General features: G+C 43.9%; 2 protein-coding genes across 4 annotated transcripts in view; both read right to left on the reverse strand.

Moving 5' to 3' along the window:
- LOC149090717 (uncharacterized) overlaps positions 1-20,171 on the reverse strand; it is an 86,350-nt gene that overhangs the window by 64,477 nt on the left and 1,702 nt on the right. The window lies entirely within an intron of this gene.
- Positions 1-20,171, reverse strand: part of LOC115564439 (uncharacterized) — a 66,309-nt gene that overhangs the window by 9,775 nt on the left and 36,363 nt on the right. For all 3 annotated transcript variants that reach the window (XM_089263092.1, XM_089263091.1, XM_030388747.2), the window contains 5 exons: positions 16,871-17,065; positions 16,582-16,702; positions 12,596-12,743; positions 7,243-7,724; positions 5,668-5,916 (listed from right to left, as the gene is read on the reverse strand). In XM_089263092.1, coding sequence (XP_089119218.1) covers positions 5,668-5,916; positions 7,243-7,724; positions 12,596-12,743; positions 16,582-16,702; positions 16,871-17,065 — 1,195 coding nt within the window. The remainder of the gene's footprint in view (positions 1-5,667; positions 5,917-7,242; positions 7,725-12,595; positions 12,744-16,581; positions 16,703-16,870; positions 17,066-20,171) is intronic.

The raw sequence follows: 20,171 nt of genomic DNA on the forward strand, positions 1-20,171 counted from the left end.
ATACATATATTTGCATACATACATATATATATGTATTTATGGCATGGAAATACCTATTAAAGGGACTTTTCAGAGAGATGTGAAAAATACTCATAGTGGGCAATTAGTGCGTGCTCTACACCTCTGTCTTGGCCCGTAATTTGTGGCCTTACTGTACGCCTAGCCGCAGTTTCATTTTTCTCAGCAATTCGAAACATTTGCAATTTCTGTGAAAAATAATATCAAATCAGATTTACATTCGAAATCTATAATTTTGCATTTGGAGTTGCATTTGCAAAAGTGATTTCATTTATTTGTTGCGCATCGATAATTTGAAAAGCGATTATAGTGTTTCGAAACCTCGCACAATAATATTTTTCATTTGAATTCAACTTTGCTATTGTTGCACATTTTGAGCTCAACTAGATGATGTATGGATGTATGTGTGTGTGCATATATTGTATATATGTATATGTATGTGTGTTTGATTTTATAATTCTCGCAAAATGCGTCATTTTTCTAATGTGCATCGATGTAGGTTTGGCTTCCGGCTCATTTCTTGTTATTCGACTGTTTGCACTTTCCATTTTCCCGCTGGCCGGTTTATCGGCCAGTCAGTCCGTCCGTCCGTCTGTCTGGTTATCTATCTGTTTGCTCATTCATAAATAATGCAATGTGAAAATACAGTGGCTATAATCATATAAATAAGAGCGCTTGACGGCCGCACACCCCGTCACAGCAGAGTGCAGTCCGCAGTCCGCAGTCCGAGCCAGCGTTGGAGTCCTCTCCCAGGGCACATTTCCAGCTGAATCAAATGTCCACAATTACTTAGCCAATGTGTATGACTCTCTCCCTCTCTCTCTCCCTCTAGCATTTCCTGCTCTACCTCTTGTGCTGTTTCTTCCGCTGTTGGCTCTTCGATGCTTTTGCATTTGGTATTAGCTTCAAGTGGCCGGAAGCTAGTTTATGTGGCCTACGTCCTCGGTCTGACTATGAAATACTCAACAGCAGTGGCAATGCCAGCGCATGCATGCACCGCAATAGACCGCCTCCTGCCTCTGCCTGGACAGAGCAACAATTGAATCGTAATGTTGCTGCTGCTGCTGCTGCTGAGCCCAGCGAGTGTGGCTGACGTTGCGTATACGCAATAGCTGTCATACTAAGCGCCACACATCGAAATGAAGTCGCTCGTATTTACGGCTCATTTTTCTGGTTCTTAGCGAACGGAATTTTAAATCACTCGAGCGCAATGCCAAATGCCTAATGCCATCTGCCAGCTGCCAGCTGCCAATTTCCAATTGCAATGCGGGTATCGACGGGTGGGAGACGACAGAGAACGAAGAACGGCGAAAGGGGGACGGAGCAAGGACGAGAGTCGAGCATCGACTATCGGCGACCCAGCAGGCTGTGGCAAGAGGCTTACGCAAAAGCCAACAGCTGACAGAGCAGACAACGGGCCGTAGCTGCTGCACTCATCAATGCAACAATGCCCTGAACCTGGGGATAAGCTGCTATTAGTGGCGTTCCAATGGGCAGAACGTAGGCCAGGTCACTCCCGCATACGTATTATACACAAAGTCTGACAAACAGAAATGGTATCTTGCCTATACTTGTATAATCAAGCTAAGCTTGAGACAATAATGAGTATGAGAAGGAGAATGTTGTATAGTATATATGAAATCTGAAGCTCAAAATCGGCCGGTATTCTCTCTCTCTATTTTTCTATATGATTTCTATACATATCGACTATGAAATGATGCAGAATTTCCAGTGACAGCTGAAGAGCTTAACTATTCATAATATCAAGGCATCAAATACGATCATCTTGCCGTCTAATCTCCCTCTCTCACTCTCTTTTTCTATGATATCAATATATATCGATATATACTGCATACTACTGATATAAATCGATTACAAAATAATGCAGTATTTCAAGTAAAATCTGAAGAACTTAAATATTCAATATTATCTAGGATTCAAATACGTTCTTCCTGCCGTCTACTCTCCCCCTCTCTCTCTCTCTCTCTCTCTTGTTCTTTCATAACAATATATATAGAATATAAAACGATGCAGTATTCCAAGTAAAACCTGAAGTCTAGCTTGCCTTAATTTGATATGATGTTTAATAATAGTCTAATAACAAGTCTGTCTCTCTCTCTCTTTCTCTCACTCCCTCTCCCAAACTAATTCCATCTCTTCTTTTATATAAATATTTATTGACTATAAAGCTATGTAGTATTAAAACTGATATATGAGTTAAATTCTTATACCTGTCACATACACGACTACAAGCTGGGCATGCCCAATTCCAGCTAATGGGTGCAGGGCAGATGCCCAAATATGGCTCGAGCATGTTAGCCAAAAGTAAGCGCATGCGGCTAAACTAGAGCTGAGTCAAGCAGAATCCGCTCGGTGCGTGGCCACAGCAGTCGTAGTCGAGTCGAGTCGAAGGATGGAGAGCAAAGACGTGGGCGGCACACACACACACACATACACACACCCACACACAGAGAAACACCTTTACCGTTACCAAAGTGACAATCTGATATTGTAGCATGCTTTTGTGGGCACAAACTCGCCATTAATACACTCGCCGCACACACACAAATACATGCTCTATTAGTGTGATTAAAGCCGTTTGCGTGTGTGTGTGTGGTTGTGTGTGTGTGTGAGAGAGAGAGAGAGAAAGTGTTTGCTGACATTGTCTACGTAACCTTCATGGGCTTTGCGTAAGCAAAAAGGGGCCGCCAGCTCGTTGAAAGTAGCTGCGGGCACACGTGCACATGTGTTTGTCTTTGTGTCTGCGTGTCTGTGTGTGTGTGTATGCTCTAAAAAAGTAAAGCCCATAAAATGTATAAACACAATTTTCACTCGACCCGAGCCTTTTGCCAGGCTCCTCTACCATTTCCACTTAAGCCTTAAGCTACTTGCCAACCTTTTGCCCGCTGTCGCACAACTATTTCCTTTTTGGCCTCTGCTGCCGCTGCTGCTGCTGCTGCTGCTGCTTCTTCGGCTTGTTTCCTTTTGAATTTTCTCGAGTGGCCACACTCCAGAGATTGCACATTCTATGCTCGCTATACTTATTTCGTTCATCTTATTTATTATATACATATTTTCTTTTTTAATTTTGCGACAAGGCCCAACGTCATTTGCATTCGCTGATTCTTTGTGTCCGTTCGAGCACCCCTACCCCCCGCTCGAGGGCAGCATTCGCAGTGGCAGCTGCGGGCCATTCGCTTTGTCAGCCAGAATTTGGTGCGTTGGCAGGCAACAGCAGTAGTAATAGCTAAGGCAACGGCAATAGCAACGGCCGCCACTGCTTTGCTTGTCCGCCTGCCCATGCGGCGTATGCGTAATATTCGTTTGGTGTTTATTAAAAGCTTAAGGCTCAATCAGCACTTTGCTTGGCGCACACCACACTCAACACTCACAACTCCGCCCCGTCGAACAAAAGCCATGTGTGCATTGCACCGCAACCCCAATACTCTCCATTGGTATTCTCGTTTATTTGCTCAGGATTGTCAGCTGGAGAGCTGCAAAAGAGTTAAGTTTTGATGGTAAGCAGCTTAAATATGATTTCGAATTCAATATTTCTCGCTCAAGAGTTGATTTGCGGTATGCTGGTCGAACATCAATCTGATTCCAGCTCAATTGTTATACTGTTTTACAAAGTGTGCACAGATTAGTTCTCACATATCTCATGAATGTCTGGCCAGCTGCATACTTAAGCACAAGCATTTCTAGTTTTTCATTTGCTTTCATACTACTCCACTGTTATACTTAAGCAATCGAGGACTAAAGCTCTTACTTTATGCTATACAAGCATTTAATGCTGTGCTGGTTTCAGCAACTGCTTAAAACCCTGCATGTTGTCTTCTTTAAGCCACTTATATTATTGTTATACAGAACTCATGGAAAATCGCTGTTGGTATACAAAGCTGGTATACACAACTGTTCTAACAAACTATTATACAAAAATGTTACAAAGTACTTTTATACAAAAAGTTTATACAAAATTAAACTGCTATAAAAGTGTTCTACAAAATTGTTATACAATATTGTGTTATATAAAATCAATCTGATATATGTACATAACTATTCTACAAAAGTGTTATACAAAAATTGTATTACAAAAATTGTTATACAAAAATGGTTATACAATAATTGTTATACAAAAATTGTTATACAAAATTGTTTTATCAAATTAATCTGCTACACTTAACTATTCTGCAATAATGTTATGCAAAACTGTTAAACAAATTGGTATACACAACTATTACTCAAGTGTTATATAAAAGGAATCTGCTATACAAAACCATTCTATAAAACTGTTATAAACAACTTTTTTACAAAACTGTTATACAAAATTTATATACAATTATATAAAATTAGTCTGCTATACAAAACTATTCTACAGCAGTGTTATACAAAACAGTTCCACAAAACTTCTATTAAATTATTATGCAACATTGTTGCACAAAGTGCTACACAAAACTGTTATATACAGCCATTCTATAACAGTATTCAACTGACAACTATTGTAGTCCACAGCAGCTCAATTAATAGACCCAAACAGCATGCGTTTGCCGTAGTGCCCAGTGAATGGATGTGTTGAGCGTACGTCTTTATAATATTAATAGGACGCTTCGCACTTGGCTATATCAGAATAACTGATGATTTATTTCGGTGGCTGTATGTGTGTGTGTGTGTGTTTACATTAATTTTGATTGCCAAAGCAATTGTCGCAATGGAGACCGCCCACTGAGTGCCAGGCATGTGGCATTGTGTTATTGGCAATTATCAGATATCAGGCGGGAATCTAAGCAATTGGCTTACATGCATTTGCCATTAGACTAAGGCAGTGAGGGGGGGATAGTATAAATTAAAACTATTGACAGTATTATTGCAGACTTTTGTGAGTAAATTGAAACAAGCTTCGGCTGTTGCCCATGTTGTCCCTTTAGCTTACATGGTCGCCGCTAAGTCCGTCTAATTGGCTGCCGCAAAAAAAAAAGCCGTAAGCTCTAAGCCAATTGGTCGCCACAAAAACTGCAAACTTTAAAAGCGAACGGCCGGAAGTTATAAGCCGCTCCCTGGATACCATCTGATTGACTGTCGTAGCTCTGTCGGACTGTGCGCCGACACATGGCGCTGTCCAGAGTCCCTCAAAGCAATGGGCATGAATGGAGATGGCTTCTTTGCATGTAGAGCCTGGCTTGGGGTATCAACTCATGTTCACTGGGCGTGGCTAAGTGCTCAGCTGCGGTATGTGGAATGTGCCAACAGCTGGCAGAGAGCCAACCGAGTTATTGAAACAACTTGTGTGGAAATGCAACAGTTGGGTCAACATTGGGTAAGAAAAGCATGTGCCAGGTAGCCGCAGCTGGCATTTCCAGAGAAGGAGAGGGAGATAGCAAACAGACAGTTCAGTACAGGTCAAGTAATTGTAATGCAAACAAACAGTTTGAATATTTATATTAAAGTCATGAGGTCTAAAAGGCAAGTCAGTCAGTGATTATTTTAGAGAATAAGCGCGATTCCTTATAATATAAAGTCAAAGAATATGCAGCAGCTACAACAAGAGATTCCCTGCACAAAGATTCGATTCCACTCTCGCAACAACACTTTCTATGCATCGATGTACTTTTGCATCGTTATCGGTTATCGGTTATCGATTTGTCGACTTACCCTCACTTTGCGCACCGTCTTGCGGCTATCGTTGCGTATGTTGACCGTGACATTGACGTCCTCGCCGTGCGTATACCAGCCCTTGTCCAGGCTGGCCCTCAAGCCCACGCGGCCATCGTGCAGCAGAAACGGTTTATCGACGGCGCCCTGGGGTCCGCCGCACGGTCCAACGCTGATGCCGCCAATGCCGCCGGTGACTCCGGCATTGCTATGGGGTGGCAGCATTTCGGAGCCAGTGTTGTCGCAGTGCTGCCAAGGAATCAATCAGACCGCGTTTACAATCGTCTGTGTGTCTGGTTAAGTTATGCATGATTAGTTTGCTAAGCACATCGGGAATCTGATTCGCCTGGGTCTGCGTGCGGTTAGCCATAAGTTCGGTTGGCGACTGCCTAATTACAATTCAACTGGTTAGCTATTAATTAATCGACTGCACAGTTAAGCCGTTTGGGGAGTGGGCTGGCCAATGGGCAAAGTGGGAGAGTAGAACGGATCTGTATTATTGAAGCGGCTGCCTTTCGATTAGCTCTGCACGCAAATTAATTGCGCGGCTCAAAGCAGTGCGCGCCATTTGAGCTCGCAAATAATAATTATAGCCAAATTAATTGACCTCTCCGCAAGCCGATTAGTGCACTTCTGGCGCCTTTGAAAATAAATTACTTTTCGCCAGCGAAATTACGATTCGCTCTGTGGCGCATTTGCATTTACATTTGCACCTGTTTGGCTAATCAATTGGCAGGTGCCACGTAGCGCACTCGGTTTATTGAAGTCATTAAGTCTGCGGTCAGCACTGCAAAGGCTTAGAGAACATAATTGCAAGCTCTGTTAATTATGTATTAAATAGGCATGAGCTGAGCAATCGTAGTACTTGCTCACGTCTCAATGAACGAAGCATTGGAGGGCAGGGTGTTTAACGTGCGACAGACCCCCAAGTGTTTAGAGTGGAATCTGTTTAAAGTGAATCGACAAATGAACTGTTTGATTTTATTCAAACGATTTAATAAAAGGAGGGGCAAACCTGAAATTCCATCAATGGATTCGGAAATCTGAATATTGATGAACCCAATTACGTGTATTAATTTATTTATGAAACCTATATGCCGTCGCCAAGCACAGAAGGTGCGTGGGTAATTCGATATGAAAGAGGGGTGATTGCCCTCCCTCCAATTATCGACAACCTTGCTACGCTCCTGCTTAGTATTTATAGCTCTCTCTCCTTGTGGGGTAGGTCAAAAGCATTTCGTCTGCAAAGCGTTGCCTTGATTTGACTTCGTTTAAAAGACTGTACAGGATTCTAAGACTTTAGTAGAGCTTATGCTTCGCAAAGACATGGCAGACTCAAAAGAAATGCTAATACCTTTGCTGGCCACTGGGCACTTTATAAGAAAATATGATTTGTTTTACTACAGGGTATAAAGGGTAATGCTGCTGATGTTCTGAGAATAAGTTAGTTAAAATATTAATTTGATTTACATATTCTTCTTAGAAATGTTGATTTTTAAGCCGGAAATCAATGCCGATGTTTATCATAGTATCTCAGTTATGTATTTTGATCAGTATTACGGTCATCTCACTTACCTCCTGGAAGGACTTGCTGTAGCAATGGAATGGGTCGTTGGGGCACCGTTCGATTTCGCTTTTGCTGCGGCCGAAGCGTCCGCTGAACCTGAACGCCTTGGGCGAGAGGCGCAGCTTGGGAAATGAATCACCGCGCTCCGACTTGGACTTGGCGCCCTTGGCACCAGCACCCGCACCCGCACCCGCAGCAGCACCCGCACCAGTACCGGTGCCGGTACCGGTACCTCCTCCTCCAGCGGCTCCTCCTCCTCCTCCTCCGCCTGCACTGCTGGTGCTGGGTGTTGGCTCGTGCCCATCGCTGTTACTCAATGGGGGCGTGGCGCTGGCGGGCGGCGATTGGGTCGATGCATTGGAGTTCTGGCCGGCAAAGGCAGCGAAGTTCTCCGGAGCGGTATGCTGGTGAAAGACGTCGGTGCGATAGATGACCCGCACGCCCATCTTGACGGAGGCCCGCCGATGGAACTTTTCGTCCGTCTTGTCCGCTGGAACAGAGAGCAGGAGTGGGGAACGGGACCGTAGGGTCAAATTAGCTGGATGATGCACACAGCACGAGAGCGCGAGAGACAGAGTGATAGAGCTGCTCTCATTGCTCGCTAAGCTCACAAGAAGCGCAGCTGCAATCGGTTATCTTTAATCGTTAATCGTTAATCGTTAATCGATAATCGGTAATTGTGAATTTGAGTGGAATTTTATGGTTGTCTCGTCGTCCGTCTCGGTCCAAAAGCGAATCAAATACCAAATGGGGGTTGAATGCGCGTCTCGCCAATGCAGCCAACGCTGCCAATGCTAGCTGTGAGCTTCTGATGCAGGCGGTTGGCCGCTCCGAACCTTTTTCTTATGTTGCAACTGTCAAGCACTAGTTGGACGTGCTGTGGAGGCCAGCTGAGTCAGCCTAGCCTAACAGCACGCTGAGGCCCGAAAGTGTCGTCGAAAAACAGAGTGCTGCCTATTTTGGAGCCATCGAGTGCTGCCAAATGCAATTTAGCCATCAATTTTGACAATACCATCAATTGACTGAGGTAATCTGACATGAACTTTGACAGGAACATAAGAAAATGGGACTCAAGCGGCATACAACAAACATTTACAGTTTAGCACAATGAATTGGGATAGATGAAGTAAGACAGTGAAAGCGATACATAAATAGATAGAGATAGAGATAGAGATAGAGATAGAGATAGAGATAGAGATAGAGATAGAGATAGAGATAGAGATAGAGATAGAGATAGAGATAGAGATAGAGATAGAGATAGAGATAGAGATAGAGATAGAGATAGAGATAGAGATAGAGATAGAGATGAGATAGAGATATAGATGAGATAGAGATAGAGATAGAGATAGAGATAGAATAGCGCTCGCGCTCGCGCCTCGCGCAAGCGCCGCTCTCGCTCTCGCGCTCGCGCTGCGCTCGCGATCGAGCTCGCGCTCGCGCTCTCGCTCTCGCTCGCGCTCGCGCTATCGCTCTCGCTCGCGCTTCGCGCTCGCGCTCGCGCTCGCGCTCGCGCTCGCGCCGCTCTCGCAGCTCGCGCTGCGCTCGGCTCGCGCTCGCGCTCGCGCTCGCCGCTCGCGCTCTCGCTCGCGCTCGCGCTCGCGCTCGCGCTCTCGCTCGCGCGCGCGCTCGCGCTCTCGCCGCGCTGCGCTTCGCGCTCGCGCTCCCTGCGCTCGCGGCTCGCGCTCGCGCTCGGCTCGCGCTCGGCTCGCGCTCGCGCTCGCGCTCTCGCTGCGCTCACGCCTGCTGCTGCCCCTCTGCCTCTGTGCTGCCCTGCCGCGCCCCCCCTGCACCGCCCCTCCGTCGGAATGACCATTAACTGCTATCTTCTATTTATATAACTTATAAAAATACTCGCATACACACTCACACACACACACACACACACACACAAACAGAGACAGCAAGACAGCAATTAAACTGAAGGTGAACTGAAACGAAGTGGAGTCACATCAATACGTTGATACTAAAATAGGGAAACACAGAGGACAGTACAAGTTATTACACGACAATTGAATTGATTGTTTTTGGCCAGGCATCAGAGGACACTGTGGCAATGGGACGAATCGTGCCGCTTACCTCGAACCGGGTTGCACAGACAGCAGCAGCGAAGGCTGCGCCACATGCGTGCCGTGAATCTGGTCAGAACATTGTGCCGCCGCATCTGCCTTAGCGTCATGCCCTGTGCTGTGGGGGGATGGCCTCAGAGAGGCTTACGGCGCTTGCGAACTGGGTGCGATAAGTGCGTAAAGTGCGATAAGCATAAGCAAAGACATTCACATTCAAACAGCGCCGCACGGTAAATCAGAAAACGAAATCAATCAACGATCACAAATCGCAAATCAAAACTCGAAAAACGAAAATGGAAAATCGTCCATCGATAATCGTAATAGGTTAATCATGGTATAACACAACATACTAGACAAGAAAATGTTTAATTTGTTTAAGTTCTCGTTTATTTTTGATGTTAGACTTTTGATAAGCATATAGGTATGTATGTGTCCATATAAGTCAGTGACGCCCCATAGACTTCAGTAATTCAGTAATCGAACTGCTCACTGGAAAAAAAGCATGGTTAACTTTGATGGCGATTTGATTCTTCATCAATTCAAGCTGCAAAACTTCTGTTACAAGAGAATATAAAACGAGTACGAGAAAAAAAGAAGCAATCGGGCGTAAGAAATGAAAAGAGAATAGAGAGTACAAAGCAACAAAGGAAACAACTGATGATGGAGCAGGACATTTTCAAGCTCTCATGGATTGAAATGAAGACAACAAATTTTACGGTCGAATCAGCGTTCGTTTTATCAACTAAACGGATTGCAATTTCGATTTACAAAATTAAAAATAAATGAAAATGTATTTAATGAAAAATGATTTTGGGATTGCTTTTGCTCAAAATCAGAAACATTCAAAACAATGTGTTGTGACTCAGTTATTGGGGAAACAAGAGGCTATGGCATGAGTCTGAATATAATGTGACGCAATGCTTCATTATCCGCATCCCTTTGATAATTAAGCATTGGTAAGGGCTTGCACAGAGCCAAGATCGTGGACGTTGGCCTGTTTCACGCAGAGCCGATGCGAGGGCGCGAGGATGGCGAAGAGGAGGAGGGGGATGCAAGGTGTCTAGTTGCATTTGAAGGACGGTACGAGACGGTGTTGAGACCAGCTCAAAGCGATTCGCAACAAAATGGTTGATTTTACCGTTTCAACTGGCCTCAAGACGGTCTCAGAACCGGTTCGCATTGCGTTTGACACTGCATTCAAAAAAAAATAAAAATATATGGCAAGGAAATACAAAAAACAATATTCCTTGGGTAGATGATCCATAACGAGGACAGTCCTTCTACATGGCGCACATAATTAAAGCAAAACAATGGAGCGCACAGCGATTTATGTGGGCTACTAGGCTGGCCCGGCCACCGGCTCACCTTTGCGCCACTTTTTGTGAACGCTGACAACCGCTAGAGGGCGCTACGGCTAGCTGACTAGCAGCTGGTCCGTTTTCCAGCGGAGGCGGCCGCAGGCGGCCGTTAAGCGCACTTCTTTTCATACTTGAGCACACGCACATAGGATGTACGGCGCCTCGGGCGACTGGTCGATGGGGTAGGGGAGTTGTTATTAAACAGAATATGCCATGTCCTTTGTTGTTCCAAATGATATTAACTGTTAACAGGCAACATAGTGTTTTCACATACACACATATATATACATATATATTCTATGTATATATATATATGTATATATACATGTATGTATATCTTCTCAAAATCATACTGCCAAGTCCCGATTGTATTGTGCGGAGTAAAACAATAAGTTGTTAAAAAGCGTGCAGTTTTCTCATTAGCTCTCATTTCCAATCGCAGTGAACCTTCAGAGCTCTATGAGCTGGCGGTTAGGTTCGTCCTTCGGGCGGTTCTTGGCTGTAGTACGCAGGTATTCATTTCAATTCGTCTGCCGAAAGACAAACGAAAGGGGCGACGGGGATGCGAGCAGGCATCCAAGGATCTATGGCTCCGGCGGCAATTGAAAAAAGAAAACCAACCAAAAGAAAAAACAAGGGAGAAACGAAAAAAGAAATGGCAAAATGAAAAGAACTCAAAGGAAATAGAAAAAAGGCTAACGGAAGGCATTGGGAGCATCAGAAATCGCAAAACGGAATTGAAATCCGAATGGCTCGGATGGTCGAAGGTAAAACAGCCGCGCAATGCTTAAAAGGCATGCATTTACATTAGATATTGATTCAATTCGCATACCCTGTAAATGCGCATTCAGCTAAAGGTGTATGCCAAGCAGGCAGAGCAACAACAAGTGAGATTCATTGACTGCTCGGCCGCTTCGTTCTCATTGTAGGGAGGGTATCGGTTGGCTGGACAGACCCGATCGAGAGCAGCTAACACAGTGCAGAAAGCAAACTGAACCCAAAATGAAATTTAATCAAAATCATTCAAAAATGAAAAAAACAAATAGAGAAAAACAGAGAGAGGCGAGAGACAGAGAGAAATAGGGATAAGAGCACAATTCTCTCACATCAACCCTGCTGACGTCAATAGCAGCCGCAGGTGCAGCAAGCATAGTGAAAAGTATTGGGATCTGTTTTTCTCTGTTCCTTTCGTTATATGAAAAAAGGCTTTGATGGGGGCGTGGTCATCAATATAGATAGGCTATAAGTGTAATTGCTTGCGTCCGAGAGAGCGTACTCGCTGCCCGAGATACTCACGATTCGATTCGAATGGCGCTGGCAATGGCTTGATGATGTGTGATGGATGGAGGAAAGGCAATGTTTACTGGTTAATTATAGCTAAGCTTAATTTATTGTCAAACCTGGAAATGTGAGTGTGTATTGATCTTAAACTGAGCATTAAACTTAATTAAATAACACTCTAAAACTTTCCCAGGGTATTTGTATGCTCTTGCAGTGAACAAATCCTACAGATCGATGATATTTCGTCAATTCTCATTAAAATCTTGATGACTTGCAGGTCCATATATTACTTACCTTTCGGATAATTCTAACTGTGATGGATTTTTTTTTTTTCATTTGAAAAACGCTGCTAAAATTCTATCGCCTTTGCTAATCAAAAGTTATAGTAGATTTCTCTCATGACTCTGGCTTGAATAGACAAATTGCTCAAGTTGTAGCACCTAGAGCTTTTAGGAAGTTAAGTTAGTGCTCTTCGGAAGTTGATTTAGCTCTTACTATGCTCCCCCACTGATTCGCAATATTTGTCGACTCTTCGCCTGATGACTTTGCACTACCTCGATGACATACATCACCTGCGCAGCTCCGGTGCCGGTGTCCTCGGAGCAAATGGCTATATCTACTGGAGTCCATACGGACAGATATAGCTGAAAACTTACCAATGAAGCAGCGTACGTCGTAGCTGGTGCCAATGGGGGCTCCGTAGTAGCGTTTGGCTGGCACTAGCTGGACACTGGGCGGTGCCTGGGCAGTCAGCGATAAGGTGAACGGATGAGCCCCATCGCCCAGTCGCTTCAGTAGGGCCTCCTGCAACGAGAGAGCAATTGCGTTAGGCCACAATCAGCTGCTTTGTCGAATTTCGAAAATTGGCACTTTAATTGATTTTCTTGGAAAATCCTCTAGGGTGGAGGGTGAGAGCAGGAGAGGCCGTTTAGGTCAAGGCTAGATAAGAAAGGAAAGCCGATTGCCTAACCAAATCCTGGCCATCAAGGAGAGACAAGACAGGTCTGACCTTCGCTTTTATTTAGGCCAGGGCAATAGACTTACTTATTAAATGCTTATCTAGGGATGTCAGGGCTTAGCCAAAGGAGTCAGACAGACTTCCCTGTCACAGCCTTGGAGAGCAAACGCAAGGTTAAGCTGCAGGGGAGAGACTGAATTCATTAGAGAGGGCGAGTGAGGACGCACGACCCCATCGCTTGGGTACTTTTCCTAGAAGTCTAGCTGAATATATACCAGTGTGTGTGTGTTTATTATTGAAGGTTATATTTAGTTTTTAATTATGCACTTCGACGCTTTGATTGGGGGAGCGGGCCACTTGAATTGCGGGCTTTGTTTTGGCTTTGATAACAATGCTTTTTGTTAAATCTTCGGCTGTTTCTGGCATTTCATTTGCATTTGATTATGTATTCGGTATAATGCGATGCCTCTGGCCCTGACTCTGCCCCTGTGGCATTGGTCCTGGCCATGATGATCCTGACGGTGCTGGTGCCCTTGGATTTATTCCTAAATATCTTATCCACGGCGCGTGTTTCCCCGTATCGTGCGGGCTAATGGGCAACAGCCACAGGGGCAGTCCGGTCGCCACCCCATCCCACTTTCCCACTGACTTTGCCTCAAACTGTGCACGGCATTTTAATGGAAAGTATTTAAAGACAATTCCCTAGCACAATTTGTTTGGCTCTGCAAGCGTTTTGTTCTTCTTTCAGCGCCATTTGTGGTTGAAAAGGGGCGAACAACAGATGACACAGAGGCAGAGCAACTGAGAGAGAGAGAAGGAGAGTAATAAAGACGAGCGCAGGAGTTGGACTAGAGGCTGTTGCTGCGGAATGTGAAAGGAACACCAGCCATGTCTTCTTAAGCCTCAATTGTCAGACAAATTCCCTTTGGGTTGCAAAGATGTAGCTCTTGGCTTATCATTGAGACAACAAATTTAACTGTCGCGCTAATAAGTTGAATGTTCTCAGCCAAGTATGTTGATATTTCCAAGAAAATCCCCATTTAGACAATGCAAATGAAGTGAACCATTGCTGCATAAACGCGTTTTTCCTATAGAATTCTGATATTAACGATGGATTGGCTGAGCTGGGAGAATTATTGGTACTACAGTTGTCGCTGTCACATGATTAATGCATCGATTTTCAATTTGTCAAGCGATAGCAACTATCAATCGATTTATAAATCGATAACTTATAATACAGTTCGATATATTTTAAAGATTTATTTAGAGATGTATAATTTAGCAATCTGTCAATAGACAGCCTAAGCTTAGCTGTTTCTTATCAGATTTTTAAATCGTTTATTGCAGTTCGTGCTGCATTAAAAACTCCCAAATTATCGATTTATTGGAGTATCGATATGCAGTAAATTCTGTTTAGCATCTCTTCAGCAAAGTTGCTCATCGGAATCAATAGAGCAATGTCTTTTATATTGTATATCTTATGTAAATTTGACTATATTATATTTTAGATATGTGCATTACTTTTATATATGACTGTCTCCTTTCCCCTCTAACTTAACTCATCTGTTTCTAGACATCTTTTGATAACGCTTTGGTTTGGTCTATTGCTTAAACTGCACCTAATCTTCTTTGAATGCAAATCCTATACAACTGTCTGTCATTTAAGCATTAGGTACTCATTATAGTCTTTTTATCCTATTTGACTCGAAATCCTTGAGAGCTGCTTGTCGACTAAGCTGTAGCGTCGTCTTTTTATCTTCTTTGATATAAAGTTCTTTCGCGTTATCTATTGCAACATGTATATCTTCTTCTTATAGTCTCTTTAGATTCTTTGATTTGTTTATATATTTATTTTCTTTGATTTGATAGTTTTCCAACACTGCTATATCCCCCACTATGCCAGCAACGGTCATTCATTATAATCTCATCGGATCTGTCATCGATTGTCAGCTTAGCTCAGCCATATTTAGATCAATTTATCAACATATTTACCATGAATTCATTACGAAAAAAATTCTCTTTCATCTGGCTGCCGGCGGACGCGCACAATATTATTCGGCATTTCGCTTTGCGTCCGGCCTTCTGAGCCGTGTTATTTGCGAAATACTTTGCCGCTGCCATCAGCAACTTATTAAAGTCAAATTTATTTAATTATGCATGTTTGTGTTTCTGTTTTAAGCGCTCAGCGGAGGCAGAAGCGGAGGCAGTGGCTGTGGCTGTGGCTGCGGCTGAGGCTGAGGCTGAGGCTGAGGCAGTGGCAGCCACCAGTAAATAAGTTACTAAATATATTATGCAAATCGGTCAAGACAAGCGAGAAAAATGGAAGCTGACAGCCAAGGACTGCAAACGGAGAGTTCCGAACTGTAAACTGATTGCCTAACCGAATTTTGGTGAGTTTGGCTGTCAAAAATATGATGGCTAAATAAATGATTGCCATGTCAAGTTTGATAAAAGGGAAAGTTCAAATTGAAGCTTCCTTCTGGTTTACCACTCTCAATCTCTCCCAGTCTCCATCTGTCCATCTGTCTATCTGCTGTAGTAAAAAACAATACAAAAGGGAATCGCAAACATTTGTACAGCTTTTAGTTAAATGAAATTGATTTTCAATTGATTTAAGTGCAGTAAATTGCCGTCTTTAAATCTATGACGAGCGAGTGGCGTGGAGTCGAGCAGGAGAGTTGAGCGTCAAGAGCTCACGTAAAATGTCAACAAAATATCTACAACGACAATAACTGTACTCGCCCCGCGCTCCTTCGTCACTCTCTCTCTCTCTCTCTGTCTACCTCTTTCTCTACCTCTTTCTGCGTCTTATCAAACCGGAAAAAGTATAGCATACTTTGTTGCGCTCGCTTTAAATCTGAGCTAAGCTTGGAACAAAACACCAGAGCACCATCAATTTCCAAGCGCTTGCAATTATGGCAAAATGCAGCTACAGTGAATACATAACAAGCGCTGCGGTGTACACAAATGCACGACTAGCACATACCCTGGAATGCAGCTACAATGAATATCCTGGTAAATCAACTTTAGTTGCTTTTCGTGTGAGATGTTAACAAAGTATTTCCATATATCTATTTATAACTAAGTCTTCTTGCTCTCTCTCCCCTTCCCTCTCCCTCTCTCTCTCTCTCTCCTCTCATTAATTTTTCTGCTTGCGCTGCTTCTACACAGAGGTGCTAAAAGCGTTGTTTTTTTCCAATTTATGTGGCACTGAGACAGCTGCCACATGTTGTTGCTGCTGCTGTTGGACAGTTTGTTGAGCTAGTAGCGGAAAGTTAAGCCAAAAAAAAAACAAAAAAACGAAAGCAAGAAAAACAAAATAAAAATATACTAAATTGCGCTCGCTCGCCGAGTTTGCCTATCAGTTTTAATAGCGCTAGAAACTTCGCAGTCAAGCTGCACGCTGGCCCGCCTCCTGCTGGCTGCCACCTACTCTGAGGCGTGCTCGACTGGTTTGCCGAGTGCTCGTCTCGCACTCGTCGCCTCTAAAGTGTCTGCTCAACAACACACAAACTGACACTTCAGCCGGTCAATGAGCGAATGCGACTGAGTGTGGGGCCTGTGGCCGGCGTCTGAGGGTGGGGCCAGTGGTCGGTTGTGTAGTGCACACTGCATAATTTCAATTACAATGATTGCAACGTTGACGCGCTGCTTGCTGCGTGCTGCTTGCTGCTTGCAACTTACCTGAAGTGGACTGAGCGTTTCGGGCGAGGGCTCCTCGAGGCGTGGCCAAATCTGATGCAGCGACATAATGGCCTCGTTGCAGAAACGCAGCCCCATCACCTCCTCGTCCTCGCGCCCATAGCTGCAACGAGAAAGGGCCGAGCAATTATTTATGAGCTCTCTTTTAGCTGGACATGCAGCGACAGGTTCCACGGGCTCAGTTCGATTTCGAGCGGATTGCAACGTCCTGGCGTCGGGTGGGGACGCGGATGGAGGATGGTTAGGTCGGTGTCGTGTGGGTCTACCTTACCGAAATGTCAGAGTTAGCTGCGCATAAACGCGATATCCTTGAATGGCCTTCGGGTCCACATAGACGATACCGCGCAGCACCGATGGATTGTTGCCGCTGAGTATTATCTCGCGCGTCGGCAAGTAGAGCGTGATCACGCAGTTCGGCGACGTCTTCTTGTACACACGCTGCGTCCCAAAGTCATCCTTGTGTATCCTGTAAAAGTCGATGCGAAACGGCAGTTAGCTATAGCTATCTATTCACGACCACACGCGCCTTTTCAGGTGCTGCGCAACAATGTGTTGTCGGTAAAGTTGTGTGGCTGTGGTTAAGAGACGCACAGCACAACTGTACGTACATACATATATCTATATCTCCTCTATACTTACGGAAACTTAAATCTTCTGCTTAGTTTGGCTAGTTGATTAAAGCCAACTAGCCAAGCCTTGTGGTTCGTAAACTGGACATAACTCATAGCTAGACTGTTTACAGAAGCTAAGGTCTTCAATGCAACAGTTGCGCTTCGTAAAGTAATAGTGTTATTAACAATACTGAACACAATAATGCGCTTAATAAGTAACAACATTGTTGTTTGGCCTGGGCCAATGAGCAAAAGTTCTTCACAAGCAGCTCCTTGCCTCTCCCAGGAAATGAACTCATAGTGGCAGTGTTGTAAAATGGCAAAACTAAAGGAGAACTTGAACTTTCTTTGCTTTGCAACGAGAAGTTCTCTCAGCTCGCAATTCAATGCTTAATTAGCAGCGATTCAACTGTGAGACATGCGCCACTGCTACCCACGCTCAGGTATGCCCAGGTGTGCATGGGGGCAGTCGGTGCATAGCTCGGTCTATAAATAGGAATCTGGCGCACATTTGTATGTGTGCAACATTTTGCGGCAGCTCCATTGATTTGCGTGCCCTCTGATCAACAAACACGTCAAATCAAAATTCCTGCCAGTTGTTGTTGACACTGTTGCGAGTGTCAAAAGTTGTGGTAAACAATTTTCGGGCCCTGGGCTCTGCCGGTCCCTATCAACCAGCCGCTGACACCAGCTGACACCTGGCTAGTGGGACAATTAAGCAGCCCAGCAGCTGGGCGGCATTTCGTTGCATTTCGCATGAAGGTCGCATCAGTGTGCAGCCAACGGGCCGCCAATTCAATTGACCTTCACCACGACGACCTCGTGTCAGATTGATTTAACTTGTCCAACTCTTGCAAGCGCTTTAACGAGCCGCATTGTGCATAGTGACATACATATGGTATATAGAGAAAAGTTAGATAAGAGCTCGATTACATTTAAATTATAAATTCCATGAAAATAATTAACTTACAGATGAAGACACAGTTAAAGATATCATAAGACATAGGCTAATAGCTATAGATTCATAGATATAGCAGTAGATATACTACTTTCTGATAAAGGATTACCTGCCAAAGGCTGGATGTGACTGTAAAATGTTGACATTGCTGTGTATACATAGATGACGTATTGTTAGATAATATGACGGGATAGTGTCTGTGCAATGTCCGTGCAAAGTCTGACTGTGAATGCGGCTGTGCAAAGTCAGTCTATGTAAAAGTCTTTTAAAAAGTTTGTGCAACGGTCTTTAAAAGAGTCTGTAACGAACTCTGCCAGAGAGGCTGTTAAGTGATCTGTAACAGTTTGTATAAAAGTCTGTAAAGGATTATACACAAGATTCTGTAAAAAAAAGTCCATGAAGAGTCTTTACTAGTGTCTGTAAAATAATCTGTCAAATAGTCTGTAATTGCGTCTTGTAGAGAGGTAGCCAAAGAGTCTGTAAATAGATATGTGCAGTCTGTATAAAATTTTGCAAAAGAGCCAGTAAAAATATCTGTTAAAAAGTCTGTAAAAGAATCTGTAAAAATGTATGAAAAGAGTCTGTAACAAAGTCTGTAAGGGAGTTTGTAACAGAGTATGTAAGGGTGTCTGTAACAGAGTCCGTACGGGAGTCTGTAACAGAGTCTGTAAGGGGGTCTGTAACAGAGTCTGTTAGGGGGTCTGTAACAGAGTCTGTAAGGGGGTCTGTAACAGAGTCTGTAAGGGGGTCTGTAACAGAGTCTGTAAGAGAGTCTGTAAGAGAGTCTGTAACAGAGTCTGTAAGGGGGTCTGTAACAGAGTCTATAAGAGAGTCTGTAGCAGAGTCTGTAAGGCAGTCTGTAAGAGAGTCTATAACAGAGTCTGTGAAAGAGTCTGTAACAGAGTCTGTAAGGCAGTCTGTAACAGAGTCTGTAAGGGGGTCTGTAATATAAATCAGCCTGTAAATGGATCAGTGCAGCTTCTTTAGAATACTCAGGAAACGAGTCTGTGCAGAGTCCAAGAATTCGAATTTACGATTGCCTCCCACTGCCGCTGTAGTGCTTGCGTGAAGCTGCTTTGTTTCGGAGGTATTATCAGAGTAGCTTTGCTTCTCGACTGCATGCCTCTTTATTTATCCCAGAAAGAGAGAGAGAGAGAGAGAGACGAAGATCGCAGTAGCTCGAAGTGGCCCAGGGTGTTGCCAACTGAGAGTGCGACGACACAGTTCATAAATACTGCACGCAGAGCTGGCCTCTGCCCCAGCATCAACTGTGTGGCAAGCACTCAGCATGAGTGCAACAAGGTCCTTCGTGACCGCCGCGACTCTTCACGTTTACACAGTTGGCCTTTTAGCGCTTGATTGCGTATTATTCATCGAATCGGTCAGAGTATTTGTACAGCTATATATACATACATATAAATACACACTCGATGGCAAACTGAGCAGAGGTTTATTGAAATCGGTGGCCTGGGTGGCCTTTCATCAAGTATTTCTTTGACCGTTATTGACTTACAGCCAAACGTAATATGTTACCAAAAAGAGAACTCATTCGCACCGCATGTCAAATACACACGGGTGGGCAGCCGTAATTTAAAGCTCCCACGTCACTCACACTGCAGCCATCCGAGGCACAAATGAAATATATAGGAATTTATTTCGTAGACGTGAAACTCATATTGAATTTTCGTTCCGGTTCTGTTTTCATTGTTTTTTTTTCTTTTTCATAGATGTCAATCAACTAAATTATTAAATATGCTCTTTGGCTCTGGTTGTGTGCCTGAATGTGATTCTGCATCAGTTCTTAATAAACGCGATTCGACAAGTATTTTCATTCATGTGGACCGTCAATGCATTATTGAATTTCATTATTAATCCGCATTTTACGTTGAATTTCAGAATATTCCGTTTGCCCTCTCTCTCTATCTCCCACTCTCTCTGTCTCTCACTCTCTCATCGCTTGCATTTCGATTGAAATTTTTGTGAAATGTGATATATTCGTTTTG

Source organism: Drosophila navojoa, chromosome X, assembly GCF_054131105.1.
Source record: "Drosophila navojoa isolate 15081-1374.11 chromosome X, UAZ_NAV_1.0, whole genome shotgun sequence".
NCBI lineage: Eukaryota > Metazoa > Arthropoda > Insecta > Diptera > Drosophilidae > Drosophila > Drosophila navojoa.